Source organism: Ornithodoros turicata, chromosome 3, assembly GCF_037126465.1.
Source record: "Ornithodoros turicata isolate Travis chromosome 3, ASM3712646v1, whole genome shotgun sequence".
Lineage (NCBI taxonomy): Eukaryota > Metazoa > Arthropoda > Arachnida > Ixodida > Argasidae > Ornithodoros > Ornithodoros turicata.
In genome coordinates, this window is record NC_088203.1 from 7,187,023 (window position 1) to 7,210,950 (window position 23,928).

General features: G+C 46.5%; 1 protein-coding gene across 2 annotated transcripts in view; it reads left to right on the forward strand.

The window, feature by feature from the left end:
• LOC135387916 (metabotropic glutamate receptor 5-like) overlaps positions 1-23,928 on the forward strand; it is a 347,669-nt gene that overhangs the window by 175,757 nt on the left and 147,984 nt on the right. For both annotated transcript variants that reach the window (XM_064617127.1, XM_064617129.1), the window contains one exon: positions 18,879-19,682. In XM_064617127.1, the coding sequence (XP_064473197.1) occupies positions 18,971-19,682 (712 nt within the window). In that variant the 5' untranslated portion in view covers positions 18,879-18,970. The remainder of the gene's footprint in view (positions 1-18,878; positions 19,683-23,928) is intronic.

The window sequence follows — 23,928 nt, forward strand, 5'->3', positions numbered from 1 at the left end:
GGAGGTCATTGTAATAGGATTCCCCACATGCATTTTGTGCGTCTGGGGACATCATAATCCCTTCCGACCGCAGACTGCTGTATGTAGAGTAGGTCAAGCTTCGCACATAGTGAGTCACCTGGAATTTCGAAGTTATGCCGTGTATAAACCTCTACCCGAGAAACGTCATCATGACGTTGGTAGACAGACCGAAACCGAAACAGCTCGGAAGGGGAGAGCTGGGTTCCACGAATTGGCAATAGACGATTTCAGAAATTGCATGGATGGCCCGCCAGAGAGCGCCGTGTTGCGAATGCCCCACTGCACCTTGGGATTTAGTTTTCATGACTCAGACAAAAGAAGAGCGCAAACGGTTTCGGTTTTCCCTCCTTCCTTCGAGCAACAGGCAGGCAAGCACGAATGCAAACTATTTCCCACGACGCATTGCGCGATGCGCGTGACTTGGGCGACGGAGGGCCCCCGTGCGGAGCACAAGGGCAATATCTGAAATCGCCTGTTGTTTGCTGCCTCCCACTGAAAGAAAAGTAGGACCGAAGGTCGCGTCCCTTTCAGAGACCATCATAATCCCCTCAAGACCGTGGCTTTCGGGAGCGACCTTGTTCGCTACTAGCTTTGAACGTAGTTCAGCTCTACCAAACTCGTGGCACTGTCGAACACTATGACGTCATTTGTTTACAAACAGGTAGAGGTCTATTCACACGAGCGACATTCCCCCAGAAGCGGAGGATGCGAAAAACGTCATAGCTTTCTGCTGTCACGTGAGCGCGAGCGCTCAACGTCGTGTCTTCATGTACACTTCTAACCGTGGGGAGTATTCTGCTACACAGTCACGAGATATTCCGTAGCAGACGACAGGAAAACACGCTGACGGTGTCGTCTGCTATACGTGTCGTCTGCTAAATGCGCAGTACTGCACTCCCGATATTCCGCACCGTGTGAATGCTCAACATAACACAGGACGGAACTTCGGCTCTGTAAGCAGTGCTTTCGCTTTTTCTTCCACTAGAATATTCCGCGAGGATGTCGCTCGTGTGAGTACACGGATTGAAGAATGTAGGGCGGCTGAGCGCTTCTTATCCAAGGGCCAACGCCTTGGAAGGTCCACAGAGAGGTCGTTCAGAACACAGGGTTCGTAGTTGTGATTGTCGCTGGCTCCCGCTCCTGCACATGACGTCAAGCCCAGCCTTTGAGTCACGTGACATGGGAAAACGTGGGGATGCGTCACACGCGTCATACTGCAGGCCGAATAAGGGCAATAGCGCGCGCTTTTACAATTTCCTCGCGTAAGTGCACGCGTACCGCAACACCTCACGGCATGCCTTCCTATACTGTGACTCCGGTGCGGCAACGTTTTTCAATGTCACGTGACCAAACGTGACGTCACTGCACAAGCCTCATTCCTCTTCGACGTTCCACGTCGACTAGCTTTCATGATTTATGGCCATTGCTTCAGCTTTTCGGAAATGTTCATGGTGATGGAGAGAAAAGACGAAAACAATACGTCATTGACGGCAAACAATATGTTGTTGTTGTTGTTGTTGACTGCAATATGAATAATGTGTTTACGTAAACAAAATATCGTAAGGAAGTGGCGTCGCTCCTGTCCCGTTCAAAGGCGACCAACTCCAATCTCAGAAGGCGGGTCAAGGTACGCGTAATTTCACGAACTTTTAGCCACGTGACTTATTGTTTGTTATCCAAAGAAACTGTCGAAGGAACACGTTACTTTTTTGACGACATTGTCGGTCCCAGGAACCACTAAAAAAAAAAAAAATAGTCGGCGCTTTGACATAGCTCGATATCTGAGCCTGTTGCGTAAAACGTAGTAGCGGCAACATTGGGCGGTCGCAAAGGACCGTCAAGAAAACGCGCCAACATGACTGATGATGAGTGCACGTACACGAATCGTGCCGGCATAAACAGCTCCAACTTAAGAAATCTGCTGTTGACAATGATGGAACGATGCGTGGATCTTTTCCGAGAAAGATTGAACGGCGGTTTTCCAACGCGCCTGTTTTTAGTTTCGGGTTTTGCGGTAGGCGGGCCTCGCAGGTTTCACTCGATGCTAATCTTTACTTGTGTTCCACGTCGCTGTATTGTAGCTGTGGGGCTATTCGTGTGCCGTTTATGTTTCACGTTGCAAGAGACTCGAAACGTTGCGAGCTCGGGTGGCTCTTAGGAGATTTTATCCCTTACTACTCGTACAACGAAGAAAGTGTGGAGAGTGTGAAAACCATGGTGGTAGTGGTGGTGGTGAGGGGGGGGATATATTTATGAAAGCAAAGGGGAAAAAGGGAGAAAGGGTCAGCCAAAACGGGACGTCGCCTTGCTATTCCGTAAAGAAAAGAGAAAGGGAAATAACAGAAGAGGAAAGCATTAGGGAATAAAGGATAAACTAAGAAAAGGTAAAAGAAGGATGAGATGGATGAAAGAAAAAGATGACGTGCCATGGTGGGTAATGTTATGGAAAGATAGTGATGCGCAAGCGTTTTCGAAGACGATAAATATACACGTATCTTTCAAACAAGTCGTGCGGAAGACGAAGTTACAACGGCGCTGAAACGAATGTGAGCGCCCTGGGGGCTTAATCACTTCATCGTCGTTACGGTCGTTGCAAGCTAACGAGTGGCGGGAAATTCCAAAACGCGGCCGGGAAATTTAAAAAGGTGGGCACGTGATAAAACACGTGCACGTGCGTGCTCTTCGCGCGATACGTGAAGGCCGTGGTACACGTCACGCGCAATGTGTCACGTGCCCACCTTTTTGAATTTCCCGCCACTCGTTAGCTTGTAACGACCGTAACGAAGACGAAGCGATTAAGCCCCAAGGTCGTGCTGTAGACTAGGAGGTGGCGGGTTCCATACCTGTCACAGGCGCGCTGTGCTGTCTGAGCTTCTGCTTGGGTCTTTCGGCAGACCTTTCAGACGACTCTCGGCACAGTCCTCCCTGAAGTCGGCCCAGGACGCACACACCTCCTCCCTGAACACCACTCAGGGTTGCGTGCTCGAAATAATTCCGATTTAGATAACTGATTTTAATCGTGATTCAAATTTGAATAATTTCTCCTGAGAAGGAAATTGATGTGGGGAACGACCCACCACATCATCATCCCATTTTGGGTGTGTGTGTATGTATGTTTGAATTGAATTTGAATTGAATTTTATTTCACACATATATGTGTATATACATATATGTGTGTACATACTTATATATATGTTTATGTGAGTTTTTCTCTTGGAAACAAATTGCACGCATCAAAACATTCGTGATATTCGGTAAATTGACACACACACTTTCATCATACGTCTTAATCACTCTTTTTTCTTTCTTTTCTTTTTTTTTTGGACGGCCCTCAATTTTCACTATCTCAAATACGTTTCGCTCTCCGTATGGTGGGCTACATTGTCTGGCTTTTTCGACTACTGCCATATCTCTGCTACCATTGTTTGAAATGTACATTTTTTAAACGTCAGTATTTAGTACGTAACTGAAATCCTTTTTATATTAATTGAATGATTGAAAAATTAATAAAAATATGGAGACGTGAGTCCTGATAAACGTCGGGACAGGCTATATACCCCAGGACTCGTGAATAGAAAGTAGAAAAACAGATCAAACGCAACCCAAGATGACCATCAAGCATAATAGAGAACATAACATGGAAAGGCGAGCCAGTTGGCAAGACGACATGTCCATAAGCGAGCAAAGACAAAACGCACAAACAAAAGACACGAACAACGACGAGCTCAACCTGAACTTGTACCTGTACCTTCTGTCTTAGAATAAACTCAGTTGTTACGTTGAACTCGTCCTCTGCTGTTCATGTCTTTTTTTTTTCGCTTATCGACACACAACAAAGGACATGCATCGATCCAACTAATGAATGAGTCCAGTGAATGTGTGTTTTATTTTTTTCTTCTGTCCGTCATCGTCATCATCATCATCAATGAGTCCAGTTAATGACACAACAGTTCAAGCGACCGTATACTAAGTACACCAATAATGATCATCACGCTGCATAATGTACTTCTTAGGACAGTAGATATCTCGAGGAAGAGGCACCCGAGTCAATTTTTGTAGATGCCTAGTTTGGAGGAACGAGTCAGGTTCAGTGTGTACGCGCCGTACTGGGCTCAAAATCGCGAGTGCTAATGCTGGGGACATGTAGAAGTTGTGGTCTATCAAGCTAGTTGCCTTTCAGTAATGAGCTGTACTCTTAGGGGCCTTTGGTACAGCATTACGGCTTTATTCTGTCACTTTTCTCTCTGGGTCTCCAGTAACTAGGGTGCCTCAACACAGCCCCACAGAGGGAGCTAGTATTCAGGGATACACGGCTCTGAGGCACCCTACCTGTATAAGTGATCTTAAATACCCTTTGGGAGACTTGTACGAGCTCGTTATAGATGAACAACAGCAAAAATAAATAAAAAGAATCAATGGATTGGACCGGGTCGAGGTAGATCCTGTACGTGGTGCTAGCATAGCCGTGCTGCCGCTCCCAGCCAGTTGCCAGCTCCCGTGGCTCAGTGGTTAGCGTGCTGGCCATGTCACGTCGAGACTGGGAGGTACCCGGGTTCGAATCCCGGTGCCGGCTGTGCTGTCTGGGGTTTTTCCTGGGTTTTCCTCAGACGCTTTCAGACATATGTCGGCACAGTTCCCTTAGAAGTCGGCCCAGGACGCACATTCCCCCAGGGCGTCAGTCGTGACGTTGCCGACATACGTGAGGCCGACAACGGCAAGCCCTATCGCCATCACCACCACCGCCGTGCTGCCGCTGAGTGTCGCTGTCGCATATGGATAAAACGAAACCGAAACTGTCATTGTCATTCCATCGTGACTGATGAAAATGGCCAGTTACCAGGGCTGTTTAAAAGCGGGGATTGCTAGCGATATTTTCGTCACCATTTCCATCTTCGTTATTGCAATATTTTCGTTTCCGTTAAGTTTCTGGTACTGTCTCTGGTAATAGAACGGCTAGCTCGCGGGAGCACAACCTTTTCAACACCGTCAGCATCCCGGTTTGACTAAGTGCTCCTTCGGTGTCACGCACGCGTACACACTACACACGTTATTTCGCAGCAGTCGGATCCGTACGTCTCACCGGATTTAATCCACAGAAAGATGTCTTGTTCCCGTGGAACGTCGTGCTCAAACAAGTTGGGCTTGAGTCGCGTGACCAGACCTCCTTCGAATGCTGCGTACATAGGCAGACGCTCTCAGTAGTAAACAATACTGCCATAACCGCGGTGAAATGAAAAAAAAAGAAAAAAAGAAAAAGAAAACAGTAAGGAGTTAGACCGACTGGGACGAGTAAGCGACGGATGCATCGTGAAGATCCCATATATTGCACTTCTCATACTCTTGTGTAGTTATTCAGAGCATGTGTTACTGGGAATAGAGAAAATAAATGCGCAATAAATTGAAAAGTCCCTCATGTCATCGTACAACACGAAAAGCCATTTCGGGAATTCAATACCACCGATCATTTTGGTTTCCATTTCTGTTTCCGGTAATGGAGTACCGTGGTATGCGTTCCCATTCCCGTTACCATCCCTAATTCCGGTAATATACCGCTTCTGTCCCGTTATACGGTTCCCTGATTAAACGTACGATTAAAGTGAAATAGATCCGATTTAAATCGAATCAATTCGATTTAGACCAAATTAATCACATTTTTTTTTTAAATCATGATTTTTTTTTTCTTTTGCAACCCTGCCCCGCTCCTTCCTGCTGTCCTATCTCAATGTGTGTACGTCTGTACGCAGCCCATAGCCACATTTGCTTCGCGGCGCTAACAACGGAATAACAATATATATATATATATATATTGCAGGATCGGAAGGTGGCCCTATCCGTGTATCTACATGAGCGACATTCCCACGCAATATTTTTGCGGAAGAAAAAGCGCAAGAACTGCTAATGAAGACGGAAGTCTGTGTTGTTTTGTTGAGCATTCGAACGGTGCCGCAATATCGGGGGATGGAGCACACAGCAGACGACAGATTATCCGCCCTATACAGGGTGTCCCAGAAAACGTGTCATATAATAAAAAAACTGCACCACCTAGAGTCATGCGGTCAGTGGCATTTGTGCTTACTGGATTTTTGCCACCTCCTCATGTGAATGTCGTGTAACGTAAGTTTAATTATGTAAATTTTTGCGAGCTTAAGTCGGAAATTTGCCCAGTAAAGGTCACTTTTTTACCCCACCAATGTGAAGAGCGTGTCTAATTTAGTCAAATTAACGATAATTGACAGGGACATTCAGGAGCTATCCCATCGGAAAAAAATAGTCGAACATCATGCTCTACGGAGGTCGCACAGAATAGCGCACAATGAATTTTTCAGCGCAATCTTTGTCAGTCCGACGAAAGGAAGTTGGAAACCCAGCCCTCCCCGACATCGCAGAAAGAAATAGAACAGGCACGGCTTATCACGTCCGGCTTTCGCTGGGATAATGCTTTCCCTCTCCCAATTTTAGGAACTGTTACTTTTTCTACTATCACTCTGTGGGCTGGCTTCGGAACCTCCTTTCGTCGCACTGAGAGCGATTGCGCTCAAAAAGTCATCGCGCGCTATGGTCCGGTGCTCCGAAAAGCATGATATTCGGCTATTTTTTCCGATGGGATAGCTCATGAATATCACTGTGAATTATCATGAATTTGAGTGAATTCGGCACGCTCTTCATATTGGTGGGGTAAAAAAGTGACCTTTACTTGGCAAATTTCCGAGTTCAGTTCGCAAATATTTACATAATTAAACTTGGAGTACATGACATTCACATTAGGAGGTGGCACAAACCTAATAAGAAGCTGTTGACCGCATGATTCTGAGTGGCGTAGTTTTTTTTATTATAATTCGATGACACGTTTTCTGGAATACCCTGTATAGACGACCCTGTGTTTGCAAACATGTGACGTCACGAGGAGTCTGGTTCGAGGTTATATTTTGCTGCGGAGGGCAAGAAGCGGCAAAAACGCGTCCACTGACAGGCTGATATAAGCTGATAGTGCTCACCAGCACGCTTTGCGCGGCGGCTTTACGTAATCAGTGACGTAGGGGTCCGGGTTGTCTACTTGTCTGCAATCTTGCGGTCATCTCGCATGGTTATGTGCTATTTCCCATGGTTAGAAGAGCACGAAAGGCGATGTCGTTGACGTCGCGCTGACGTGCCAACAGCAGGCTATGACTATGACGTATCTTTCGTTGGAGTTGGTGTGAATACACACGGTACAAAGCTGTCGCGGTTTAGCGCGTGGAGCAGATTGTTTTTCTTCTACTTCCACCATCATCATCACCATCTTAATCGGCAGTAGCATTCCGCCACGTGAATGGCGGCCTACTATTTATAGGCATGGTTTTACCGACGCTGGTTAACTTCGAACCGAGAGCTAGGATAGCTAAGACTTGAAGTTAACACTCCATTCTTCTTTACAAATGCTAGTTGGTGATGTGATGAATTCCTCAGTGACAATAACTCCCTCTAGCGAAGCAGAGGTAAGCGTTAAATTCAAGCTAAAGGGACCGTTGATCTCGGCTCAAATGTTAATGGGCGTTGGTGAAGCCGGGCCATAGTGAGCCATATAGGCAAAGCACACCGAGAAAGCCGGTCGACATAGTGAGGACGCACCTTTCGAATGAGCTTCGTTTACGCATAATGACCACGTTTTCACACTCTCAACCGTGCTAGCAATTGAATCATTGATCACAAAGGTTTTCTGTTACCTTCACTTATTGTTTCTTTTTAGCCGTGAAAAACATTGCTTTTGAGGTTGGCAACATGTCCCTGAGCTTGGGGAGGGACAACAGACAAAACACAACACAAAAACAAAATCACGAGACAAGCTTTCGTTTTTGTGTCTCGCCTTTTGTCATTCGCTTTTGTGTTTTGTCTTTTGTCCTTCCCGCAAGCTCAGGGACATGTTGCTGACGACAAGTATACACCAGCTCGACTGCATTTTACTTCTATATTCAACTGCTTTCGTTCTCTTCGCATTGATGTGAAGGTGATTTGTAGCAGCCCATCACACTACCTTTGAGAGTTGATTGATTTGATTTGATTGTAAGAAAAAATAAGATGGAGATTTTGGCTTCACTAGTGTTAGGCCACGCAACTCCACATCACTTCCACCTTCTTGGAATGATCACGCCAATGAAGAGGATGATGATGCCGATGATGCTGATGGTTGTGATTCCGACAGAAAACAATTGCAAACACGCACTGAGTGGTCACGGAACGGGCAAACACGCAACACGCAAACAATCGAACAACAAAAACCACAAAGCACTTAAAGGCTCACACGTTTTGAGGGTGTTTCGTTTGCTTTGGTAGGTATAGGGACTGTGCGACAAACTGGTGGCGCCGCGATGCGGCCTCCGGAGAATGTACCCTGCGTGATAGCCGCCGGGTAGCCAGCTTTGTTTACGTGTGAAGTGCGGGCATATTTTTTTTCTTCTTTTTTTTGCCACAGCAGAGCTAACTGTGCGAGCACCTAAAAGAACTCTTCATTATGGACCAGATGCTTCATTTCTTGTGATTTCTACGCTTCCAATACCACCGAGGTCACTAGACTCGCAGCGGATAGCGCTTGTGACGCGCGTTCGGCCATTGCATGAGGTGTGCGCAACATATTCTATTTCTTTTGTTCTAGTTTCAATGAAACTGAATGAGGATCTGCAAAATTATCAGTGATTTACAGTTGCCACTTTCGTGACGGTGAAACGCCGCTGGATACTGTATCACCGTCAAATGCACCGACCAAACGGCAACCTATTTCGAGATAATGATTGAGGTGTTTCATCGCCAGTGCCCAGAGCCGATATTGCTCCCGGTATGACGAGTCTCACAGTTAGAACAGAAATTCTACGTTGTCCAAAAGGTTTAGTATTTACGCACCGACCATTTCACAGCTGTCGTCCCGCAAGCCTACGGCAGTAGCCGAGGTAAAACTCATACTTTCTTCTTTGAGGATCTCTCTAGCGTTATTGTATCTGAAGATACTGGAAAACTGCAGTACAAGTTCAGGCAATAAGTTGTGACCCCACGTGTTTATTTGTATGGATAAAACGGACGCACGATGTAAATTTCAGTGACGAAGCTGTGTGTGTGCAAAGACGACGAATGGAATACAAGACTCAGTCAAAAACATGATATTACAAATGGCCTGAGTCAGGGGAATACACGTATATAGCCTTCGCTAGCAAGCCAGGATTTTGTGATGAGTCAAATAACCATCCTCTCGACGTATCACTTACAGGTGTTTTGACCGGACACACGCGAGTGGCTGTTCTCCTTCCGTACTGTTATATGCATTATAAATACGGTGGTTGCTTCTGTGGAGTTTGTCTCCATTCTCTTCGTTCGCGCCCCAGAAAGGTTCTACATTATTTGCACTTCGAAAATTAGCCCTTCTAATTACGGCGGTCGCCACGCAAGCTATGGTTCCACTTGAGAATGCATAGAACGGGCGGCGTGGTATCACGTCGGATACATACAAGACCGCCACTGGCGGCGCTGTCGCGACGGAGCAGCGCCTTTAGGTGTCGCACAGTCCCTATAGGGACTCTGCGACAAAGTGGTGGCGCCGCTATGCGGCCTCCAGAGAAAGCGCCTGGCGTGATAGCCGCCGGGTAACCAGCTTTGTTTACACGTGGAGTAGGAGCGCCTTTCTTTTTTTCTTTTTGCCGCACTGGATCTGTTGCATCGCTAACTGTGCAAGCACCTAAAAGAAATATTCACTGGGCGCCATACAGATGCTTCGTGATTTCTCCTGATTTCTATGCTACCAATGCCACCGAGGGCGCTAGCCCTGCAGTGACTAGCGTTCGTGGCGCGCGTTATCGGCCCCCGCGGATACATTCTATTTCTTTTGTTCTGGTTTCGATGAGACCGAAAGAAGACCTGTAAAAGGATCGGTGCAGTTGCCACTTTCGTGACAGTGAAATGCCACTGGACACTGTATCAACGTCAGATGCGCCGGCAACTTATTTCGAGATGATGGTTGAGGTGATTCACCGCCAGTCCCCAGAGCCAATATTGCTCCCAATAATTTGGTTGACGAGCCTCACAGCGAAAACGGAAGTCCTAGTTCACAGCCGTCGTGCCGCAAGCCCACGGCCGATTTAAAAATTATACATATAATTATTCTGTCAAGATTTCATTGGCGTTAATGTATCTGAAGATACTGGAAAAACTGCAGCACGGATTCAGACAATATGTTGTGACCAGCCGTGTTTATTTGCATGGATAAACCGGACGCACGATGTAGATTTCGCGGACGGAGCTATGCGCGCAGTGATCTGCCAAAAGGACGAAAGGAATACGAGACTTAGTCAAAAGCATGACGTTTCAAATGGCTGGAGTCAGAGAAATACACCTATAGAATCTTTGCAGCAAATATGGTGGTTGCTTCTGTGCAGTTTGTCTCAATTCTCTCCTTCGGGCCACTGAAAGGTTCCACATTATTATTTGACTTCGAAAATCAGCCCTTTTAACTACGGCGGTCGCCACGCAAACTACGGTTCCACTTGAGAATACATAGAACGGGCGGCGTGGTACCACGTCCGGTACTTCCAAGACCGCCACTGGCGGCGCTGTCGCGGCGGAGCAACGCGCCCCCTTTAGGTGTCGCACGGTGCCTATTGTCTCAAGAGCCGATCCAGCAAAAAGCAAGCTCTCGTCATCGGCATAGATAATAAATTGTGCATGATTGGCGTTCCGGTTGCTCTTCGAAAACAGTTCGTCGCTAAATGGCACGCGTGGGGCAACGAGCACAAAGGAACTTTGGTGCGGATCGAACCTGTCATGGCAGAGACGCATAATCCTCGAATAAGTGATTATTTGGGACAATTTCCTCGCTGTTCGTTCAGTTATCGATGCATTATTTACGATCGCACATGGCAAAGTACGACACGCCGTCGCGAAGCCTTCAGTCTGAGGCACGCAAAAGCAAACGCACGCATAAAAGCGGCAAGCGTGGAGTGGAGGCACGTGCTCCAACTTCGATGCGCGCGCTTGGAAAACAGACAGACGGATTTTGAGATGCTTAACGAACGTAATCCGGCCGACCCAGTCGTACCGGCCGGCGACGTAATTCCCTCGACAACTCTGAACTATCGAACTCAGCGAGTGCGTACACGACACAAAAAGAAAAAGAAAAAAAGGAGCACAACTGGTATAGGAGATTGCTGCGAGCCGCTCCTAAGGGCCAAGCTCACAGTGGCGGATAAAACCTCCGGAGGATTCCTGTGATGAAATCAACTGATGAGTTGTCCGAAGCGGACATCTGAGTATTAGATTTCCTTAGTCGAAGGCTTCAGTTTAACTTGATAGAAGAACACTCCGCTCGCATAATTGCGACGATCCTTGCGTTTTTCGCAGAATTGTGTTCCACACCGCTGGTGGTTATTACGCAAGACTTACAGGGAGCGAAACACAACGTTGAAAACAAAACTTGACTCTCCCCACGCGACATTCCCCATTTGGTCACATTGCTGGCGTCACCGCGATGGCGTCTACCTGGAAGTGGAGGAAGCAGGGGAGCATGTGAAAATACGGCATGGCCGTCTACGTTCGCACCAAACACAAGCGAGTCAGCAACACGCACACACACACATACATCGGATGATGATGGTGATGACGATGATGAGGTGGGCTATTTAAGACTAGAAGACAAGGAAGACAGCAGGTTCGGGATAGTCGGCACGGATTCTTGACTTTAGAGCTGCCAAAGACAACATGGAAAACAGGTGATAATTTGTGCGTGATCTTTTGCGTTCAGCTGAACTTTTGTGCGTATCTCTATTTTACGTGTTGTCTTCGGCAGCTCAAGAGTCATGCTTCCATACCAACCTTGAGGGAGTGCTTAACTGTATTAATAGAGTTTTAGTGCTCATACAACCGCTCCGTACAACCCCTACAATGCAGCGAAAACCATGACAGGTAAGATCCCATTGTTGACTTGGATTTCAAAATCTGCAATCTGGCTTTGGCGTCGCAAACTACCAGACGACCAATCATCATCGACCGCGCACTACCGCCACTTTCCGGGTAACGTCTTCTCCAGATTATCTGTTTATATTACGACAGGGTACTGAAGAGCGCCATTCCTCTTTTCGCCCAAGTCACAAAAGCGATGGACATCCTTCACAACATTGACGGCGACGCGGTGGCGCCACTGTCCGCCCGCTTTATCACCGCTGCAAACAGGACAGGCAAGTGTCGCTGCCGCTTACAGGCGTGTACACAATGGAAGATGACGGTCAATAATGCCAAACTTCCGCTGATCATCGCCAATTTCCGGAGAATAAACAGTCGGTTGGCGTCGGACGGTTGACGTTGATCCTGCAGCTACTGACGCGTTAGTTAGAAGATGTTCTGCAGGAGAAGGAATTCGTTCGGAGGTTTGAAATGGTGATTAACGTGATAAGGTCTGCAGATGAGCGTTATCTTTGTGATTATCTGACTATGGAAGGCTGTAGGATGATGTCTGGATTGGAGCCGTCGGACCAGTGGTTTATCCAGAATTTCGTCCCGGGGGGTGTTGGCCTCAGCAAGGGGGGTGTCTTTACATGCTTTTGACGAAATATGGTGCAATCTCACAAAAGTTTAAGAGGGGTCTCCTGCTGATTTTGGAAGTGTTATGGGGGTATGTGTAGGGGGTATGGATAAATGGGATGATGCCGAAATAAATCATGTAAAAACAAAACGTTCAAAAATAAATCTCTTAAAGATCAAAGTTGCAAAAAAACTCAACATAAATCATGAAAAAATCCACACTGTCGAAATAAACTCCGAAAAGTAAACTTCGAAGAATGAACGCTTCGAAATAAATCTTTTAAAATCCACCGTCCCTGATTGGTGGACAGCCGTCGGCTTTTCCTCCGCCGCGGAAAATAGTGCACTCCTCTTGGGGCGAGCTAGGTCATAGCCTCCTATATACTGATCAGTATATAGGAGGCTATGGCTAGGTCTAGAACTGTGATCAAGGGTTTCGTGACACCAGAAGTAGGTGGCGTCTTGCAGTACTGTTTCTGTATGTGACCCGTTGCCAGTGTTGCCAACTTAGTGGGGTGGATGTTTTCTGATTTGGCGGCTGGCGATTATTATTATTCTTTTTTTTTTTTGTCGTGTATCCTGGCCGTCTTTCTTTCTTTTTTTTGTGTGTGTGCACTCTTTCTTGGTCTTTCTTTTACCAGTGGGAATGACCGTCGCCGCGCAATCCGTCCACAACACCACCATAGCCATTTTCTCTCCCTCCCCCTTTTTCCGGAAGCCTGTTAGCCTCGTTCACAGCGCTCAGCTGGCTCGAGGGTCAAGAGTGCGTGTCCTGTATTCATACGCGCATCGTCCTCATCGCATTTAAACTGGGTATTTCGAAATCCTAAGTTGTAATTTGAAGGAATGTAATTGATAACAGTACAAGCATGAGTGAGAAACATCATAATAGCATGTTCCGCCAAAAAGAAAATCGTGTCGCCCATAACCGCTATCATACGGAACATTACCTTAATAAGCTTAACCATGATTTATTTTAACAGCGTTTATTTTGAGGGCGTGTATTTTTAAGCGGTGTATTTCGGAAAATGGATTTTGAAGGGTGGAATTATAAGCGTGGATTTTTAAATGTTTTATTTTAAAAGATTTATTTCGGCGTACAGCCTGGACAAGTCACTGCGTCGAACGATTCGATGAGGAAGACACCTGGTGGCAATTTTCTTCTTCTTTTTTTTACCTACTTGCTCTGGAGATCCACGGTAGTTGTTTCATTTTTCGAGTTTAAGTTACATTGGATATGACTCGTCTTTCGTGCGTACTTTTGGACTAAACATATACCCGTTTTACGTACGTTTGTCAATGAGAAACTTTACGAAAACATAGCGCGTATAGAAAACCGTTAAGCCTTTACTGGAAGCTAGAAAGCGACGGCAAACTGCGTATTCAGAATATGCAGTTTGGAGTATGCAGTGAACTGCATATGGTCTCGATATTGTTGTCGGTTAATGAAAATCTGAAATAAATACGGAACCCCACTGTCGGACCTGTCAGCGGCGTGTTTCTCGCAACGAGTTATCAACAAGTAACGCGGTATCTAGGCATCAATGCTTTTGAGTCCGAAACAAGCGTTCCGTGCGTTCAACAGTTCGCTCATCATACAGATACCAGGCAACTCGTCCAATATTGAAGTAACTAAAGTGTACTTAAGGTTCAAAGAGGAGCAGATGACATCGGGACTCTGTTCATTACTAGTTTGAAAAGGGAAGCCATGTGTACTGACACATCGTTTGCTGACTTCCACCTATTTTATGCTAAATCTTGAAGAAAAAAAAACGCAAGTAAATTATCTTTTTGCAATAAATGTCATAAAGTCTAAGTACAGAAACGGGACGTCGAATTTGGGAGAAGTGAATTCGATTACGCTATAGACTGGGTAACCTCTCACAGCAAACATCTACCGAGGAGATATCCTCGCTTTGAGACTTTCCCGCTTTTAACCTCGTTAAATGCTTCCACGAAATCTCTCTCTGAACCGTTGCTTCATATTTTGACCTTTCCCAATTCCCTCCACCCACTCACTCTTTTCTAAAAAACGAGACGGACGGGAGCCAGTGAGAGAAATCTGGGGCAAGTTCAATTTCGCGTCATAAAACATTCCTTTTTTTTCCCCTTCCAGCGTCAATATATCTTCGACCAAGGCATGGGGATAACTTATCATTCGTGGACTATTGCCCCTTTCACGCGAGCAACGGCAACAACAAAAAAAGGGGCTACCGGTATATTCTGCCGACGATTCACCGAAATATAGGGACAGGAAGGTAGAGAGGGAACGTATCAGGGAGACATAAAGGCAAAAAGGGAGCCATCATAAAAAAAATAACTGCGTGTTGGGCAAAAGAAAAAAATAGAAATGAGGACGACGAAGTCCTATCTTGTTCTTGGTGACCGGCAGAACGTGGTGACGCCAAGTTGTCTGGGTCGAGATTTCGATCAGCTAGCTTGTTGTTGTTGTTTGTAAAAAAAAAGGAAGAAGAAAAGATGAGGTACCCCCGTTCCATTGTTTGGCGGCGGTCTCCCGTTGGAAGGAAAGAGAAATGCTGTCTGTATTAGAGGTGACAGCGATGGCCAAAGATGAGGTTGCATCGGGGACGGTTTTGTGCTAGAGGTTATGTTGTTCTCCCGACGGAAATTGGCTTTAGGGAGAGGTGGGGCAAGTAAAGGAATAGAGACGGCGGTATTAGAGGCGCTGTTGGCTAGTTGTACAACTGCTGAGTGATAAAACTGCAGACTTTTGGCCCGGTGTTGCTCGCGGGGACGTGTTTTCAGGAACTTGCCTGCTTTTTGTCCATTACAGTCTGCGTTTTTAATGATTTTACGCTGCATTTGGCATTTTAAAGAAGCCACCTCGGGTTCGAATACTGCAGGCAAACCTCTCGGTAACGAACCGACAAGTACCGGTATATATATGTTAGTGTCGTCCATGTTTGTAGCCTACCTCGGCTACTCCTCGGCTTTTGCGTCGTAACGATTATGAAGAAACGAGGAAGTCACTGAAAAGGTTAGCCAGCTGTATAGGACTGGAACCCACATCTTCTGCATTACCGGTCCAGGGCTCTACCACCCCCTGTCCCTCCTATGTGTTCCAGTCTCAGAACATCAATTGCCATCATGTTCAACAGATGCCGCTTGCGTCGTTCACGTCGTATGAATGTATGTATGAGTGAGACAACATGTAAGAGTGAAAGTGGGATGTGTGAGAGAGTGGTTGGTTTGTCCCTTCGGATGATGCGCCCTTGGATGTCGCTGTGGAGGTGTGTTAGCTTAGCTCAATTGGTAGGGCCCTAGACCGGTAATCCAGAAGATGTGGGTTCGAGTCCTACAGCTGGCTATCCTTTTCAGTGACTTCCCTGTTTCATCATTAATTTCTTAGGCACTTGAGGCTTTGTATGTATTTGTCCCTTTTATGTGTTCCAGCACCCGAACATCAATTGCCATAATGTAACGACTATCACACGCACATCATGCCCTAAGTGGACCGTCAGTGCCGGGGGGGGGGAGGGGGGTGTTAGCATGCGCCATGGAACGTCTTCAGGATGACTCCGTACGGACGTCCCTCTAAAACGTCTCCGGTGCCAGTGGTAGGATTCGAACACATCACCTTCCGCTCCTTAGCATGATTTCGGAGCTGCAGTGAATCAGCAGATGCAAAATGCGTGCGGCCACTTTCTTTCTTTTATTTTTCTTTCTTTCTTTTTGTATTGTTAAAAGTAACTGATTGCAATATTGCACATAGTCAGACGCAGCATATATACTGTTATGTACTGTCCATAAATAAAATCCCAGTCGCCGTTTGTACCTCATACTTTTTTAACACAATAAAACACTAAAACACTCTAAAATAAATCAACCACTAAATCAATCGAGTCAAATATCTCCTTCGTGCCGTAACATCAACATCGCACGCGACCCACTGATTTATTCAGCCTCTTTGACGAGAAACTCCGCGCAGTTTTCCCATTCCGATAACGGCGCGATCTCGCGCCAAATGTTGCAGGGATAATAGCATCCGCTTCAAGTATCAGTGGCGCTCCCTCCGATTTGCGTTCTCGGATTTCTTGTTCGGCAAATATCCCAGGGCAATTCTCATCTATCTTTGATCTCTGTTTCTGCATTCCCTGTGACGATGGGTTTCGAAAATGCGGCACAGCCTTTCTCTTTGACGAGCCGAAAATTGGAATTAATTGATCACACATTCCATATTCCCGTTAAGCGAACAGTTTCCACTTTTAATTTGATCATTCGGCAATTTATAATTGCGCCTGTAGCAGTGCATTTAGACTCAAAGGAGTTGTGGCACTTTCTTATTCGTGGTTAATAGACGATTTTAAAAAGATGCGTGCGCCACCAAGCGCGCGGTGCAAAGCATCATGGGAACTTTGAGGGACACTGCTCTGTCTTCTGCTTCGGTTATGGTTTACCCCGGCTGACGCTGCTGCAGCGCACATCATGAATGTCTGTTGTTCTTCTTCTACCTCCGTCTATGGCCCTCTGGTAATGCTCGAAGGAGCTCTAAGTTCCCATGAGCCCTTGCGTGCCACAGGTGGCGCTTGCGTTTCGAAAAAGGTACGAAATGTACTAGGATCGTGCATGATGCGCGTGCGAGCGACCGACCGGGCTGGTCTGACGTTCTCGGATTTTTGGGAGCTGATTATAATTGCAAATTGTACTGTTCGATAAGAAGCTTATTTTCTCCCTCTGTCTTACTCACTCACTCTCTCTTTCTTTCTTATTTCCTCGGCGGAGAAGTTGTGTTTCATTGGTCCATATCCGTAGCGGAGATTCGCAGATTGTTTCCCTCCACGACGGAGCGCTCTTTTATTGCTCCGCCGAAATAGCTTACACTCGAGTGGAACTTCAACAGTGTACTTTCGTCACTTCCGCATCTTGGAGGCCAAAGGAACAGCTAACGTTGGGCTGACTCGCTGAGTCTGCCGGATGCGCGAAATCACTTCCGCTCTATTGCCCTTCGCTGAAGGGCGACTGTTTTTCGCTGATGGATTCGGGATGAGTCTCTTTCGTGCCGGATGTTCTTTCGCCTCTGCAAGGGGGATTCAAGTGCTTGTGCAAGATCGACCAGTAGAAATCGGCTCTGTAACCAGGCTGTATCGATCGTGCGGTTATTGTAAACGTATTCTTATTCGCGATGTATTAACGCGACCGCTACAAAATTGCGAAAAATTTTAGTCGCGAACACAGCGTCATGTTTGTCCAGCGAAAGGAAAAGCCTCGGAATCGCGGAATTAAATACCCTCGCAAATATCTTTGCAAATGCCGGAATGCGCGATTCGCGAAAATAAAATACATCGCGAATAAAAAATACGTTTACAGTATAATGCGGGTGCTAAGATGGTCTTGTTATTCGGAACGGATTACGTGGACGTATTATCGATAAATGAGGTGAAAAAAGTGCGGATGCTGCGCAATTAGCCTGTCTTTCCTAATACTACGACGGAGGTTTAAGTTGCGTATGTTCGTGCCATCTCTCAATTTACTCTCACGTTACTCAGTGTATAGTGTGTGTGTAATATGTAACTAAAGCCTTGAACGTACCATTCACTAGCCGGTTCTTTTAAAAAAAAGTTCACTTGCGCGCAGGCGTTTTAGCTGCCTTAAAGGGAGACTTCGCAAGTATTCGAAAAAAAAAAAAAGAAGAAGAAAAAATGTTATGTGAGCATCATACCGAGCACGAACCACCCCGTCGGTACCGAATACAACATTAGCATTTATTTTGCGCGCGTAATTAATCGGTAAATGATGACAACAGGAAACCGAAACCGAAATGCGAAGAGCAGAAAACAGAGCTCCGTACTACGGCGATTCGTCCGGATGAGGTTTCAATGACGTCACCCAGCATTGTCGTCTGCTTCCGAGCCTGCATTCCTTCTCCCGTGGCCGATGCCGGATGATGTCAAGAGTGTGTTGCTTTCAGCGCCCTCTCCCTTCACAGAGGCGAAGCGCCTGCTTCGGAATAATTCGTTTGAGTAAAACATGCGCAGTTTTGGACCGAGATATTTCGTACACATGTTCCTGACGTCGCAAAGATAACGGATATACCGCAACCTTTGTGGTGATCTTGTTGCGGAGTCCCACTTTAAATGCCCTTATAGGGGAGGCATTCCCGGACCGTTAACCCACTGGATCGATCATCTATACTGTCCTGTACATACTACTAATAGTAAACACCTGTACTGTAAACACATACTGTAATAGTAAACACCTCGATTACGTTACACGTGTTTTGTCCGTTTAAAATTATACGTTGCTGTTCACGTAAAGAAAAAAAAAACCTTTCAGTGACTTCATTACGGCTTTCTTCATGACAGGCAAGGCCGTATGACTGAGCGGCCCACCCGGCGGTGGCGGTCCACCACAGCAGCTCCCAACGCCATCGGGAGGCTGCCAACCACGTGCCATCATGCTTCTTCTCACTAGAACCACCCAGCCGACTGACCAGGGCGCGCTCCTGGCTTGCACCACCGTGGCCGTCTTCCTCCTGGCGATCTGCCCTCAAGCCCGGAGCGCGCCCGTCACCGCTCAACGTCTTATCGGATCCATCCCCGGCGATTTCATCATCGGGGCCCTGTTTCCCGTCCACCAGTCTCCGGACGCCAAGAACGCTCAGACGCGGACTTGCGGCGAAGTCCGCGAACAGTACGGAATCCAGAGGGTCGAGGCCTCCTTGCAGACCATAGACGAGATCAATCGGAACGTCAGCCTGCTTCCAAACATCACCATCGGCATCGAGATCAGGGACTCCTGTTGGTTTTCGCCAACGGCTCTGGAGCAGAGCATCGAGTTTATCAGAGACGCTATCAACACGCAAGATAACATGACCGGTGGCGGCGATAATGCGACGGGATGTTCGAGGGCGACGCAGAGAAGTACCAAGAACTTAGTGGGCGTCATCGGTCCCGGTTCTTCAGCAGTGACGATTCAGGTGCAGAACCTCTTGCAGCTGTTCAGCATTCCACAGATAGGTTACTCAGCCACTTCGAGGCAGTTGAGTTCCAAGGAGTTCTACAAGTACTTTTTGCGTGTTGTGCCGTCGGATCAGTACCAGAGCCAGATGATGGTGGATGTGTTGTTGATGTATAATTGGACGTATATCTCTACAGTGAACACTGAAGGTGAGTCAGTTCTTCATTCTATGGGGGTGCTTGTGGTTTTGGATCGACGGACCAGGGTAGCTACCTATAAAAGTCTACCAATGCCGGCACGCCCTCTATACTGCTGTATTCACCAATTACTGAACACAGACGGCAAATTCCCGTGTCTATACTTTAATCGGTACGTTTCATCGTGGTAAATTTCAAACCGATTCAACATCGTAATCCAAAGTCACAACGAAAAAGCTCCAAATCCCTATGGGGAAAAACTAGGTATGGGCGAACCGAATCTCCGAATCCTAGGCAGGGGTTCGAGATTCAGGAATCGGACCTTTCGAATGCACCAACCATGTTTGTTGCTTTCTTTTTTAAAATTGGCGCCTCAGGAGGTCAACCGAAAGCCTGATTGGCCGGCGGGTGTTTTCTTCTTTGTATGTTTGTTTACTTTGCTCTGGACTGAAACAGTTCTGGCAGAAACTCTTACAGGTTTAAAAGTAATATGGTTTTGCTATCGATTGTTTCTTAGTTTTACGGAAACACTACAGACTCGAGAGTTTATGAATTTCCTGTACTCGATGAACAACGTGTTAAATATATTACATTTAAGAAAAAAGTATATACCATAGGTATGTTTTCTCACGAAAGTGAACTATTATTTAATTTGTTTTTCTTTAAACAACGATATCAAATTCTGCTTCAAAACACTTTTCTGTAGAAGTGGTTTTTCCCTCTGGCTTTTTAAACTCTTTTTTTTAAAGAAAGGATTCGAAAGCCTTCGTGATTCGCAGAACCTTCCTTAGATTCGAAGTCCAAAAATTCTGAATTCGTCCCATCTCTAGAAAAAACAAAACAAAAATCCAGATGGAAGACATCTTGGGTAAACTTTTATAGGAAGATACCCTGTATGCTCTCTGCCGTTCCTAGCACTCATTGTGAGAGCCTGCTACTCAAGATCACTTAGCAAAACAAAATAGGGAAAATAGGGAGTTTTAGGAGAACCTAGAAGTTTCACGATAATGTTTGCGAAAGCATAATAAGTCAATCGTCTGATTCCTTTGGAGTGGCTCGCATCCCGTTGCTGATATCTGATTGGCTGACGGCGATACGGAATTGGAGAGCGCTTACGATTTACTAAAAACTCCCAAATAGCAATGTCTCCATACGTGTATGTATGCTGTGCTATTGGGCACGAACGAAACCGAAATCCGAACATCATTCATCCCCATTTTTCTTTGTAATCTTATTAAACAAGAAGGAACACATTATTTTTACGAACACCGATATAAACTTCCGCACAGAACTTCTACAACTCAGAAACGGACACAAACACAATTGCACAAACTTTTGCGTCATTAAAGATACTTCCCTCTTAAAATCAGCTTCCACTTTCGACACCAATATTAGGAAGTAGGTCCCGAAAACACAGTTCAATAAAAAAAAACACACCATTTTCGCGACTCTTCGCAAAATTTCTCCCCTCACGATCTGTCATTTCCGACCGAGGCGGCCAGCCTCGCTATCTCATCAAAGACGACAGCGCTCCCACGCGGCAGCGGTGGCGCTGCTGTCTCTCCCGACGTCCGGAGCCGCACAAGTGCTTCCGGTCTGCGAGTTTCCTCGAACGCTCTAGAACGTCAAAATGGTCCGAGCAAGTTGTGGCTTATCACGGTTATCGTATTTTGCAGTGACGCTAATGTCCACGGCGGCCCGTTGGAAGGCCGCCGTCGCATCTTATCTTTCGCTGTACATCGTCATGTCGTTCTAATTTCACGTTCAACATCGACGAGGAGTTTTAATAAATGAGGGGAGGCCCGTGCAGCTTGTCAGTCACACAAGCAGCCTGATGTGTAGAGGTGTTCAGGGAAGCTATTACAGGGATGGGCTGTTCATTAACCGTGACATGACGGCGTGCAATTTTAAGGGCAGGCTTCTTCCGAGCGTTTTCGTGCCTGCAGTGATTTAAATATGTTAAAATTTGCGAATGTGCGTTGCCGCATCGCATTTAGAAGGCAGCGTTTACTCATTAGAGTATCGTGCTACATGCTCTTGTTACAGCATGTTCAATTATGGCTACATTTTCATTATTAACATCCATGTATTAGCGGTGACTTCTATTACTCTACTGATTGGGGAGGGAGTAGTGGTATAGATAAAGTTGCTGCCGTCGTGTCAAAGCTCCAATGTCCATCTCTGTCACCGTAGACGCTATCCACTAGCTCGCATGGCGTAATGGTTAGGAGAGTCATCTTCCCACGGGCTACCGGGGGGTGACGCGGTATTCGGCGTATTTCCAGAACACTACCCAGCGCGACGGATCGCGCTGTATTTAGCCTTAGCGGAAGATAGCTGATGGTCTGGCAACCTGTGAGTTGCAACCAATTTTCAATTTAAATTAAATTTAAAATTATTGTTTTTTAAACCAACTTTAATAAAAATAAGTCATATGACCTATTTTTAGTCGAAAGTAACGGCGAAAGTAACGCTTTACTTTCTTAGCCGTTACTTTATTACAATTTTAGTCGAGTAATTTGTAACGGTAAAAAATTACTTTTTCCACCAGAATAATAGTAACGGCAATCAGCTACTTTTTTCGAGTAACGTGTACAAGTCTGCGCATCACACAAAAAAAGTCCAAAAGTGTCTGCTCTCCAGCGCTCTCCACATAGAAGGATCCACGTGCTCACTTTTCTGCTTGAACCGCTCTCTTCAGTTTAATTCAGAAATAAAATTGGGTGTAATTGTAGAGTGAAGCAACCAGTACGTTCGCGCGTAGAAAGAAACGGCAGTTAGTCATGCGACATACCTATTTATTGTAAGTTTGACATGTTTTCACCTGCGCACGTACAGCGTGCAGTGCTGCGTGTCATCGCGACAGATATTTCAGCAGACCTGGGGAAACCGCTCTTGCGGCCGAGCGCAAGCAGGGGCAGGCGTATTCAAAAGCATCGCATGCAGGAATTCCGTCAGTGAACACGGCCAGTTTCATTTCACACAGAAAGTGCGCAGTGCGTTTTGCCTTGAAACGGGAAGTAAAAATGCAGCGTCACTCACAAAACAGCACCGTTTGGGAAGCACACACACACAATGCCACACTGTCGATGCTCGCATTTTGGCACGACAGGCAGATGAGCCAAGAAACAACACAAAGATCGCTGACTGAAGATATCCGCGCGCAGCGTCTCCGCGTAGCCATGGTAGCGCGGGTTGCCATACTATCAGCTCTCATCCGCTAAGGCTTAGATTCAGCGCGTTCTGTTGTACAGGGTAGTGTTTTGGAAATACGCATCCCGGCTGTGCTGTCTGAGGTTTTTCCTGATGGGTTTTCCGGCAGACTTTCCAAACGTGTGTCGGCACAGTTAGAGTCACTAAATAAGCTACGCTTCAGAGTATCGACACTGATTTCCAGGAGCGAGTATGCGCCATTTTGTTTCCGCGCCACGCTTGTGCACGCGCACTTCAGAGCACTGTAGCGCATGATGCCATCTATCGTGCGCGGATGAAAATGTTCCTCTCGTTTGCCAGCAGCTCATCAAGGCTGACGACCTTGAGCTCACCCTGACTACATCGCGACGCTCCGGTTGACAATACGTGGATTATCGCGCAACAATCATAATCTATATCCCACAGGGAGCATTATGTTGGCCGTCTTTGATCCTCAACCGAGGATGGCACCGGTGTGGTGCGGAAACAATATGGCGCCCCTGCTCTTCCTTGGACCTCAGTGTCGATACTCTGAAGCGAAGCTTATTTAGTGACACTAGGCACAGTTCCCCCTGAAGTCGGCCGAGGACTAGTACTAACCCCCACCCCCCGTTCCCCATGCCTTCCTACTGTCCTCTCTCCATCTGTCTATGTCTGTACGCCGCGTATAGCCACAGTTGCTTCGCGGCGCTAACACGGTAGAAAAAAAAAGAGGGAGATAGCGACACTATCCGATTCCTCTCGAGCACGCGGTGTTCCTGTCTGCACAAAAAGTACTACAAATACAAAATAAAAATAAAAATAAAAGAATCGATAACGTCACGACTGTGCTTTGGCGGTCTGCGCGATACCTTACTCTTTATCCGCTTCTTCTTCTCCGCGTGCTTCTCCGCGTGTGAAATATTGTCGGCTTACTTTACGCGGTACATCCCGCAAGCGGGCTTCACTGCATTAGGAGTGTTAGGCAGGTGAAGCCAGGTTTACGGGTCTTTGTGTCGTTTAATCTCGCGGATACTGTTCTTCTTTTCTCTCGCCTGCGAGATCGGAGCTACAGGAAATGGGCGGA